The sequence below is a fragment of the Belonocnema kinseyi genome, chromosome 10, assembly GCF_010883055.1.
Source record: "Belonocnema kinseyi isolate 2016_QV_RU_SX_M_011 chromosome 10, B_treatae_v1, whole genome shotgun sequence".
NCBI classification, from domain to species: domain Eukaryota; kingdom Metazoa; phylum Arthropoda; class Insecta; order Hymenoptera; family Cynipidae; genus Belonocnema; species Belonocnema kinseyi.
This window is the reverse complement of record NC_046666.1, coordinates 94,029,722-94,041,957: the sequence shown is the minus strand read 5'-3', so window position 1 is coordinate 94,041,957 and position 12,236 is coordinate 94,029,722. Positions and strand designations below refer to the sequence as shown.

General features: G+C 30.8%; 1 protein-coding gene across 1 annotated transcript in view; it reads right to left on the bottom strand.

Moving 5' to 3' along the window:
• LOC117181266 (CCR4-NOT transcription complex subunit 3) overlaps window positions 1–12,236 on the bottom strand; it is a 50,195-nt gene that overhangs the window by 23,396 nt on the left and 14,563 nt on the right. The window contains exon 6 of the mRNA XM_033373830.1: window positions 11,993–12,236. Coding sequence (XP_033229721.1) covers window positions 11,993–12,236 — 244 coding nt within the window. The remainder of the gene's footprint in view (window positions 1–11,992) is intronic.

Here is a 12,236-nt window from a genome sequence, read left to right as displayed (position 1 = left end):
AATAGCATTATCAGCATCTACGAATTTTTCCGATTTCAATGATATATTACTTGTCTTACAAAGTTAAAAATTTGAAGGAGTTTAATATCAAGAAACATCAGCTTTACAGTCAATTTAATACTAAATACTTCTCAGATTCTCTTTTTTGTATGAACAAGTTTTGTCCTATCGAAAAGTGATTTATTAGAAATTTGTAGGCCTTTCCAGGGTGCGCAATTTCAGCTCATTCATTTTTTTCGTATCTTGCATAGTTGGACCAAAAAATGGAATTTTTGGATTTTTCATTTTTGGTACGATGAAATTGGGAATTTTCAACTTTTCGACCAAATTAAAAAAGTTGTTATGACCATCTTGTAGGGCTTTCAAAAATCAACGTTTTTCTTTTCTTGACTTTTTCTCATAGCACGCGTTGTTTGGCTTGAAATGTGTATTTTAGTTCGTTTTTTTAGATTTTGAAATTCTCTAACTCTGATAATTTTCTTTTTATAGAAAAAAGTCATAAGGATGAATTGTTTGAGTTTCTGAGTATTATGAATAACCGTTCATAGAATTTTAAATCTTGAAAAAATGTGGTTTCAAACATTTTGAAGATGTGCACACATTTTAAATTTTGATCCAAAATAGCTGGCCTACAGAATACAGACTACAGACAGACAAACACCATCGTAAAAATCGTTTTTTCTGACTCAGTGGGTCTCAAGACGTGGAGATTTGATGAAAACCGACAAAGTGAAATTTTACATAAAACCAATACCTTCTCATTAGGATGAAAATGTAAAAAGACCATTACATACGAAATTGCTCTCACTTCGAGTATACGAACAGCAACACATTATTAAATTGAACAAAATTTAATTAAATTGTCGAGTTGGAGGAATATGAAACCTTCAAATATTTTAGATTTTAGCTTTACGATTTTTCACCGTGATAAATTGCAAAATTACCAAAAAACGTGTTTTGTTCATTAAATCAGATTATGTGGGCGCATAGAAAATTTATAAACACAATTTTATTCATTTAATTATTTTTCTTATTGGATGCGAAAACATTATGTGATATTTCACGCGCATATTGTGTAGACGAGATATTTGTCAATTTGCTATATTACCCTTCAGCTGAGCAGGTAAGCCGAGAAACATGGTTTGATAAAAATGGTTGAATATTGTCCGTCTCTCTCGTTGTTAAGTTTTTCTTTCTAACAGGTCAAAAATTTTACCAACCGAATCCTACCAATTTTCGGGTATGAAGTTGTCTTCATACTTGCCAGGGGGCACTAAACTGTATTTCCGATTTTATTATAGATGTCACTGCAGTCATTGCCGTGCTCAGCCAAACCTATCGTGTCGCCTTAACACTAAGGGAGTAAAGATAAAAGGGTTTTTAACCTATGCACGCGTTTACGCTACAATGAAAATCGCATTGAAATTTGTAAAAAACTTTAGCCTCTTTACGTGATGTTATTGTGCCAGCCTTGATGTTATAAGGTAGTTCAAACAAATTGAAGGTTTAATAATTAAAGGCATTGCGGTACGCAGTAGCCCAAAAGTCTCAAAGGGTCACGTAAAAATGAATCAAATCTAAGGGAAATTCCGTGTTTTTAAATGGTATGCCAATGTAAAAAATAAAAGTTTTCATCGAAAAAATACTGTAGAAAAATTGGCATGCACCCCTCGTTGGTTTGGACGAGGAAAATTTCTGGAAAATTGTGTCAACATTTACAACAGATTTTCCGTGATCCTGAACTATACCAAATAAAGCTAAATATAAATTTTATGATAAAATAATTATCTACTGCAAAAGGAATGCATATTGAATAAGTCCATCGTGTTATAAATAACAATAGAAGTTGCGAACAATTTTCTGCAATTTTCCGTAACTTTGTTTTGCATGCCATTTTGGATTTCATTGTGAAAGAGTATTTCAAGTTAATTGGGAGAATTCGATGCATGTAAGCTAAAAAAAAAGAAAAATTGAAAACCGTAAAAAAACAAATATGTTGTAAATGAAAAAAAGATGATTTTCCATGACTTTTTCTTGCATGCCACTTTGTATTTCATTAGGAAATATTATTTTAAACTGAAGGAAATAATAGTATACATGCTCCTTCAGCTTATCATCAACATTTTTTGAAAATTTAAAAAAAACCTCTGCCAACTATTGGCACTTATCTTCCTAAAATCAAGTGTTTTTTCGGTCCCTCGTGATTTTGAAATCTACTTAAGAAAGTGTTCAATATTTTTAAATGATAAGCTATATTAAATTTCATTAACATTTAGATCCATAGAGCAATTAAAAACATAAAACAATATTTTCAATGTAAAAATTTAGTTTTTTCACTTTTGACTTTATATAATAACAAACTTTGAACGTATTGAATACATATTACGCACACATTGTTCAAGAAAGTCGACTTCTGTTTTAAAATACAATATTAATTTTAACCTGAAATGCGTTAAAACGCTTGAAAAATTAAAAATATTAGTTTTTTTCAATATTTTCAATGCCTGACAATCACTAAGGGCAATAATTAATCATTTCAAGTAAACATGGTACACATATTTTTGAAGGAAATCTCCGTTCTTTCATAATATACTACTATACTTTACTTACAAGGCATTTAAGTCACCTTACATTATATACATTTTGAAGCACATTTCTTCACCAGTGTGCCACTGATGCTACTGATGCTACTAATGATGATGATAATGATAATAATATTTTAAAAAGAAAGTGTCCATGGCGTTTAAAAAAAATGATTATAATTCTTTTTATTAATATTCTCCTTTTTGTGTTGTATTTTATTCTTAATTATTAAAAAATATATATTACATTAATTTAACCAATTTTTGAAGGGAGGCTTCGTTTATGATGAAAATCGATCCTTTTTGCACATCTAAAAATAAGAATTCACATGAAGAAACTATGCAATATCAATTTTGTCGGAAAGTTAATACCTTTTTTTTGGCCGAGACGGAAATTAAAAATGATTTTTCTCTCTCAGATTTGAAAGCTTCCGTTATAACGCTGCATTTTTTCTCACATCAAACAAAAATGTTGAGATACATTGAAACAGGTTAATAATTTTTATTTCCATATAAAACCACGTGAAATGCAAGGTTTTTATTTAAGCTTTCAAATGGTATGAGATATAATTAAATTACAGAAATTGTTGTTACGAAAAAAAAATTAGTTTCTTCTTTTTCCCTCTCCTGTTTACTTGAAATCATTAATTATTGCCCTTATTGAGGGTGAAACATTGAAAAATTTGAGAAATACTTCAATGTTTGGCAATTTTTATTTAATTTTTAAAAAGTTTTAATGCAATATAGATAAAAAATAATGTCGTATGTTAAAAGAGAAGATTTTCTTTAAAAATGTGTGCGTAATATGTGTTCAATACGTTCAAAGCTTGTTCTTATAAAAAGACAAAAGTGAACATTTTTAATTTTTTACATTGAAAATATTCTTTTGTTTTTAATTGTTTCATGGATCTAAATGTTACTGGAAATTTGATATCGCTTATCATTTAAAAATATTGAACACTTCCCTAGGTAGATTTCAAAATCACGAGGGACCGAGAAAACACTTGATTTTAGGAAGTTGAGTGCCAATAGTTGGCAGAGTTTTTTTTCAAAATTTTCAAAAATCTTTGATGTTAAGCTGAAGCAAAATGTATTTCTTTATATCCTACAGTTTAAGATAATATTTCATAACAAAATACAAAGTGGAATGCAAGAAAAAGTCATGGAAAATATCTTTTTTTTCATTTACAAATTTTTTTTTACGGTTTTCAGTTTTTCTTTTTTTTGGTTGAAATTATATGCATGGCATTCTTCCAATTAACTTGAAACACTATTTCACAATGGAATCCAAAATGGCATGTAAAACGAAGTCACGGAAAATTGCAGAAAATTGTTTGCAACTTATATTATTATTTATAATACGATGGATTATTCAATATGCATGCTTTTTGCAGCAGATAATTATTTCATCATAAAATTTATATTTAGCTTTATTTGGCATAGTTTAAGATCACGGTAAATCTGCTGTAAATATTTACATAATTTTCCAGAAATTTTCCTTATCTGACCCAACGAGGGGTGCATGCCAATTTTTCGATGAAAACTTTTATTTTTCACATTAGCATGCCATTTTAAAACACGGAAATCCCTTCAATTTTATTCATTTTTAAGTGACCCTTTGAGACTTTTGGGCTACTGCGTACCGCATGCCTTTAAATATTACACCTTTAATAAAGTACGAGAATGTAACAAATTATAACAAATTTGCATCTCTTTTTTGGACGAATGACTTTTGCCTGTCAATTCGTTTTCGTACCTTTTGTCGTTTTCCACAAATTTTTCATTTTTATTTGTAATTTCATTTTTATGATTAAAACCAAAACTACGCTTCCTATCAAAAAGTAATTTATAACAAATTTGTAGATGTGTTTTAGGTGCACAATTTTGGTTAAATAATTTTTGTTCTTAAGTCGTTTTCCCACAAATTTTATATATTTTTATTTTCAATGTGGTTTTTACGAATAAAATCAAAAGTACACGTCCAATCAAGAAGTGGTTATTGACGAATTTGTAGGTCTTTTTGGGACCAGAATTTTTGTTAATTCATCCTTTATTGTTGTATTCTGCGTAGTTTGAACACAAAATGGAATTTTTTATTTTTCATTATTTGTTTTGCAATCAAATTTTGAGTTTTAGATTTTCCAAGAAAATTAGAAATTTGTTATGATAATCTTGTAGGTCTTTAAAAAAGCAATGCTTTTCTTATCTTGCCTTTTTTCATATCGTGCGTTGTTTGGCTTACAATTTGATTTTCGATTGATTTTTAAAATTTTCAAAATGTTATAACTCTGAACATGTTCTTTTTATCGAAAAAAGTCATTAGGACAAATGACTCCTCTTTTTTATTACTATAAATATTCGTACATAGAATTTTCAAAATCGGAAAAAAGTGGTATCAAACTTTTTCCAAATCTGTTCACTTTTTAAAATTTTATCAAAAATGGCTGGTCAACGAACTAGTCCTTTCTTTTAGGACCTGAAAATAGTGTGCCAAAGATCGATTTGATCCGTTCATTTTTTCGAAAGTTATAGTGTTTACGGGTGGACGCCCACACAGATAGACGCCATTGTAAAAACTGGATTTTCGGATTCAGGGGGTCGCGAAACGTGGTGATCCGTTGAAAAATTTTGATGTCAAATTTCATATAATTCTAATACTTTCTCAATCATAAATGATGAGTATATAAAAAAATAATTATTTAAAAATTTTCTAATCAGTTTAAGACAAATAAAGTTACTAAAATTTATGGAAACGTTAAATAATCTGCTTATTGTCACATGGAACATAACCAGCTTTATTCTCACCCACACGTGTAAGACGCACTGCAATAAACCTTATAATTTGACAGATTTTCGACTTTTTTAACTGGTATTTTTGAAATATTAAACGGAGTGATTATCAAGGGAAGGAATTTTTCGTTTGGCTTTTAATGAAATAATATGAGCCTACCCTCAATAAAAAATAACCTTGCGGGTGAGCCGGTCTCCCCACACACTGGCCGTTTAGCCCAATTTTACGGTAGTGAATTTACAGCTAATTGTAAATATTTTATTGCACTTGTAACTCATTGTACATATATTTGTATATTACTTCATAATAAATTTAAATTTTAATACCAAAATTTTAATAGTTTCAATGAGTTTGTTCTTTAAGTTATCATTCCAAAAGGAAACATTCAGCGAATATTGTCAAAATTTGGTAACTAATTTAAGCATGAAGCGTTACCAAATGTACTTTCAATACAAATAATTGTGTAAAATTAGACATACACTATACAGCGTGATTGAAAACGTATGGAATTCAGTGAGGACAACGCGAATAAGTAAGCGAAGAAGTGATTGACTGAATACCATTGGAAGCCCCTTTTTCATTATAATAAGCAGATTAGTTATAATTAGCAGCATGTTATGCATACCACCTCAACCTTATTAAACATTAGTACCTATTCAAACACGTCTGATGAAAATTTTATATTAATTTCTTGAAACTTAAAGACCAACATACAGATTTCTTTAAATTCATCAAACTTACATACAGAAAAATCTTTTTTTTTTACTGGATAAAATTGGAAATATATGTTTCAAAAATGGTTAGTGCTAGTTTGGAATACCGCTTTGGTATACAGGGTGTCTAAAAAGTACCGGGACGGTTGGATATTTCCTTAAGTAAATAATTTTTCAAAAAAGTGAAGGTCATTCTTGAAGTAGATTTCACGAGGAATTCAATGGTGACCTTCGTTTGGACCTTGAAGTTGACCTTCATGACCTCTTGAAGGTCAACTTTGTTTTTTAAAATGGAAACCCACGTTTTTACATCTGCAATCGATAGAGCAGAAAATTCTACGTTCAGGTACGTACCCAAGTCATAGGTCAATTGTAACGTTCAAGATCAGTCAGAGGTTATTTGAAATTAGCAAAGTTTTTCAAGAGGTCAGTGCAATTCCTGAAGTAAATTTCAACGAGAAATTCATTGGTGAGCTCTGTATTGATCTTGGTGATGATATTCAAGGTTTTTTCACGGTTTTTTCCAAGCAGTTTACGTTTACGTTTAGCATTACCCAGGAACAATGGCGTGGACGTAGTAAATTCTGTTCCCTTTGGGGTGCTTGATTAGCGTGAGTCCCCTTGCCTCTCACGCTTCAGTGAAGATGTTCGAACTAAAAACCTTGAGCTTCTTGACAAAAAGCTATGCGATTACAAAAATTAGTTACAGCATTACGAATCATCTCCCTATCAATCAAAGTAGCCTGTTGCAGAATCCGATTCTGCAATTCGTCTAAGCTTTGCGGTTGCGTTGAGTATACTTTGCTCTTTAAATAACCCCAAAGAAAATAGTCGAGAGGCGTTAGATCAGGAGATCTAGCAGGCCACTCGATTTCACTCCTTCTTCCAATCCACCTTTGAGGGAACTGAGTATCCAAATATGCTCGAACCTCCCTACCGTAATCAGCCGCTGCTCCGTCCTGCTGGAACCAAATATTTTGATAATGATCGCCAGTAATCTCTCTTATTCTTGGTACAATTTGGTTTCTGAGAAAATTTTCATATGCACGGGCATTGAGATTACCATCGATGAAGAAAGGGCCTATCAGTTTATAATTCAAGATACCGGCCCAAACATTAATCTTTTGTGGATATTGTGTGTGACTCTCCAACATCCAATCAGGCTTTGTGTCGAACCAATATCTACAATTTTGCCTGATAACTTCACTTTTAAAGTGAAAGTAGATCCTGCAGATTTTGGCCGAACAGTTCTCTGAAGGCCCTTGATATATCCATGATTCATACAGCGCCTTACAGTTCATTACGAAAAGTGCGATTGAAAAGCAAACGAACTTGATCATAAGATCGAACTCGATCTCCCCAACCACGCACCATTAATACAGATACCCTCTCTCGTTCCGAAAGTTTAGCCTGCGCCATATTAATCTTTTAGCGAAAGATAGTAAGTATGTACTCGTAATACGTAAATTTAGATTCCATTCGTAATATTCGTATGGAAAAACGGTAAAGGACTTATGATATTGCCTTAGTTATTAACTTAGGTATCGAAAAACGGTATAGGACTGTATTACTCTTCGGGGAGGAACAGAACTCTCACCAGAACACCTGGAATTTTTAATGAGAAATTTCCTTATGATTTTACAATATTCAAAACGCTGTAACCAAAATCAATACAGAGCTCACCTTGAACGTTACAATTGACCTATGACTTGGGTACGTATCTGAAGGTAGAATTTTCCGCTCTATCGATTGCAGATGTAAAAAAGGGGTTTCCATTTTTAAAAAAAAAACAAAGTTGATCTTCAAAAAGCCATGGAGGTCAACTTCAAGGTCAAAATGAAGGTCACCATTGAATTTCTCGTTGAAATCTACTTTTTTGGAAAATTTTTACCTGAGGAAATATCCAACCGTCCCGGGACTTTTTAGACACCCTATATAATCTAGTATATATAAGCGAAACAAAGTAGATTTGTTTGTATGATTTGAAAGAAAGTATTTTACTTGAAACAATATTGTTTTAATAATTTTATCGGTTTCTTAGTTTTTAAAAATTTGTGAAAGATATCGCTCAATTTTTGAAAAATGATTAGCTCGAAAAAACTATTTAAGACTTTTAGAAACATTCAAAGGTATAAATTCGTAAAAATTACGCTTCTAGTAAGTTCCAACAATTACAGTGCTTCAAGGATGGCCAATCACGACTCAGACAAAATTTCCTTTTATTTAAATGTTCAAAATCAAACCTTCAAAACTAAACAATTTATCATTTTAAGTATCCAAAGTAACGAATCTTAAGCACTCAAAGACTACTTGACTATTTTTGGTAACAATGTGTAACTTGTTTACTTTAAAATTATTTAACTATATTAAGTATTTCAATAAGGGGTTGTTCAATAACATTTAAAGTCACATTTATTTAATTTCAACCTATCTAATTGAACATTAGGGTAATGTACCCAATTGTTGGCAGGTTAAAGCAAACTTCAGTATTTGAGAAAGAAATTAATGTCAAAAATTGTACGTGTGATAAATGTAATAATAATAATATGTACAGTGCTAATATAATAGGGTATCAAATTATAAGCTTTATTTACCTCAATATTTATTAGAAACTGAAAAAATAATTAAAATGAGCTCATTAGCCTAAAAATGCAATTCTTGGCAGGGTTGACGCAATTCTTGGCAGGGATAGCCCTAATTATTGCCACCCTAGTCATATGAAGTAGAATTAGTAGAATCATTTTTTTTCGAAAATTGATTTTTTTTAGTTCATAGTCTTTTTGGCTCCTAACTTTTTTCTTATTCTATATTGTTGGGCTTTTTCTGAAATTTAATTTCGCCTTTTTCGTTTGTGCTTTTTAGCTCCCTTAATCTAGTTTCATTTTTTTTTTCATTTTATTTTTTATCATTTCTAATCTCCCCATTCCTGCGATTTTGAAACATAGATGCCTTTTGCCTTCATGTGCCTTCCTTTTCGTTTTGGGGTTAGAGGGAAACGCAAATATTCATGCATATTTCCGTTTTTACACATTTTAATGCAATTTCTTATACGTGTTAGGTTGAAATCGCTTTTCGTCTCAAATCTGCAGAATCGTGTAATGTTTCCTCAGTTTCATGCTAACCTGAAAACTGGTTACAAAACACTTTTTTTCTCTCTACACTATTTAAATCAGCCTTATTATTATTTAACACATTTTCAGAAGTGTTAAAAATTACAACCGACATTCTTTTTCTATATGTAAATCAGGCAGTAATTTTGTTGGATGAACTAGTCGTTAGTGATATATACATTAGACTGATTTGTGGTTCGCTAAATTGCGAATTTACTCTTATTTCTGAATAACATATATCACTAAATATAATTACTTACTTAATTCTTTTAAGTACCGATTTAGTAATTTACTTTAAAATATTGTTTTTACCTTTAATTCGGTCTTTGAATCTTAATTTTACAAAACAACAAACGAACATAACCATACTTTTCCCGATTGCCAAGAATAGAAATCATTGCAAGAACATACAATCCAATTCTTGGCAGGGGGGTGCCAAGAATTGCATACAGTGCTTTAGATTGAAAATGTATTGGCCGCTCCTATTATTTATTAAATAAATTATAGTTAAACTTTAGTTATTTTTTTATTAACAATTGTAACGTTTCCTTGAAATGTGCTTTTACCCTATCGAATTTTAATCTGAAATTATTCGATTTTCATCGTTTTCAAGTAATGATAATTGAAGTATTAAAAGACTTCCATTTCTAATTGAAAGTTTTTTTGTTTCGAACGCTTTTCTTCTAATTATCGAATACAGAAAACTTCAAACCTAAAATAACGCAAATATTAAGGCTTTCTATTTGAATTAAATTTGCAAAATCTTAAAGGAGTCGATTTCAAAATTTTGAAAATTCAACGTTTCCAATATGAAAATCTTCAAACCTAAAATTACTCAATTATTAGCACTATTGTCACTCCCGAGATGTTGAGTTGTTGAAAACAGGGAAATGTTTGATAAACAAAGGAAAAAAGTCTGATCGGAAAATGTAATAAGTTCCGAGGAAATTAAGTTTCAATATGACGATGTCGCAGTAGACCCTTTTTCGCTTTTAGTCAATGAAACATAATAATATTTTCTTTCTAACACATAAACTGATTACCATATTTTCTCATAACTGAAATGTTCTTTGCAATCAAAATTTTTTGATACTGACTCAACAATACAACAACTCGGAGGTATATTCTTTTGTTTTCTTCTCAATTGCGAATTAGTTTTACATCATTTGACTTTCCTAAAAATGTTCTACAAGCAGATTTTTATTACTAGCATAAAAAATGAAATCATTTTACGTCACATGTATTAGATTTTTAAAGAATTTGTCATGCGAAAAAAATTGTTGCGGAAAAATGTCCCTTACCTTCTTAATACCTGTCCCACTTAAGATAACAATAAAATTGTTGAATTTTCAACACTATATATTTGAAATTCGACGCCTTCATTTAATATGAATCTATTTGCTGACAGTTTCGTATATGAGACTATACGTAATACGCGCCGAGTATTAGTCTACCTGCATTTTTGACGATCTTGATATTCTATTTTAACAGAATACACTATTCTTCATCGTATGCAGAACAAAATATTCGTAAAAAACTTAAAAATTTTAAAGCTCTTAGTAAAACAAAAAAATGAGAATAAAAAAAAAGGAATTGCTTTTGAACTACAACTTAGCTCTACTAAAACGCGGATTTCATGCAGAAAAAGCTGCATCACTTTTTTATTTTATATTTACGAACGAAACAAGAAAGTACTTTTTAGCTATTGCTTGACTCTATCAACCCGTAAAGGAAGCATCTTAAAAACGAATCAACCACCTTCGAGAAACCCCATTGTCATTTTATTTTAAGCCAATAAAACCCATTCCCGAATTTCGGCACTTACATACTTATGCTTCGAATCTTTAATTATCAATTGAACGTGAGTTAGTGATTATCATAAAATCTTTGTAATGATAAGACTCGATTTTTTCTTCAGTTATTACACAAATTATTAGCACCGTGAAAAATAAGTCCCTGCTTATTATTATGTTTTTATTATTATCCAACATAATGATTGGTAAAACTTGAGGAGGTAATTGTAAGGTTAAAAGTGAATTAATCAAAACTCAAATGGATTCATACTTTACACTAATTGCGTATAGTCTTGTAGACGGTGCTGTCAGCAAATAGGCTCATATTAAATTGAATTTGAAGCCAAAACTGGTGGCATATTTTAATATAAAATTAATTAATTTTAAATTCTGCCACGAGTAAAAATGCGACTTGTTGGCAGGCTTGAAGTAAACATTTAAAATAGTGGATTTTCAAAACATGAAAGTTCCAAATTAATCAAATAAAAATGTATCGACTTACAAATTAAAATATTTAAATTCAGGTTTTGAAAATTGAAAGTGAAAATAATTTCTAAAAGTCAAAAATTTAAATAGAAGTGTTTCAAACTGTAAAAATGCCCATTAAAAACGTAGGTTTAAAATGAACTCGTGCAATCTCACATTATTTGATACAATAACAAGTTACATTAAAAATTATTGGATAATTTTTTAATTACGAATTCAAAAAATTCCCTGCAATCCCCTCACCCGGTTGAGTGACCACCCTGGTTTTGATTTGTAGATGTTTCGAAATTTCCAAATTCTCCTTATTGAATTTACAGTTGCTCAATTTAGGAGCCAATAATTCGTTTATCCTTTAACACGGTTTTAAATACCTAATTACTTTTTGTTACAATCAATAGAAAAATCCCAGATTCTCACTAAAATTTCCGGTTTCCTAGTCCGATCGAAAGCCTAAAGTAGGATTGTACTTGACAGTAGTAGTTACGATTGCACGTAAGGTGGTTCAAATATGACTTACTTGATTCTTCCATAGTACAGCTGTAATGTTCGATTTTACATGACGTTTTACTAGAGGTAGAATGGATGACTTGAGAGTTGCTGTGCGATGCTGCTACTGTGGCGAAATTACCAGCATTTGTCGTAGCTACGTGATTACTTGTGGAAATTGGCGAGCTATGGCTAAGTGTCATGGGAATGGTCTTGCTTGGAGTGCTACTCGTTAATAGATTTGGTTTGATGAGGGCAGTACTTCCCGTTGTTGG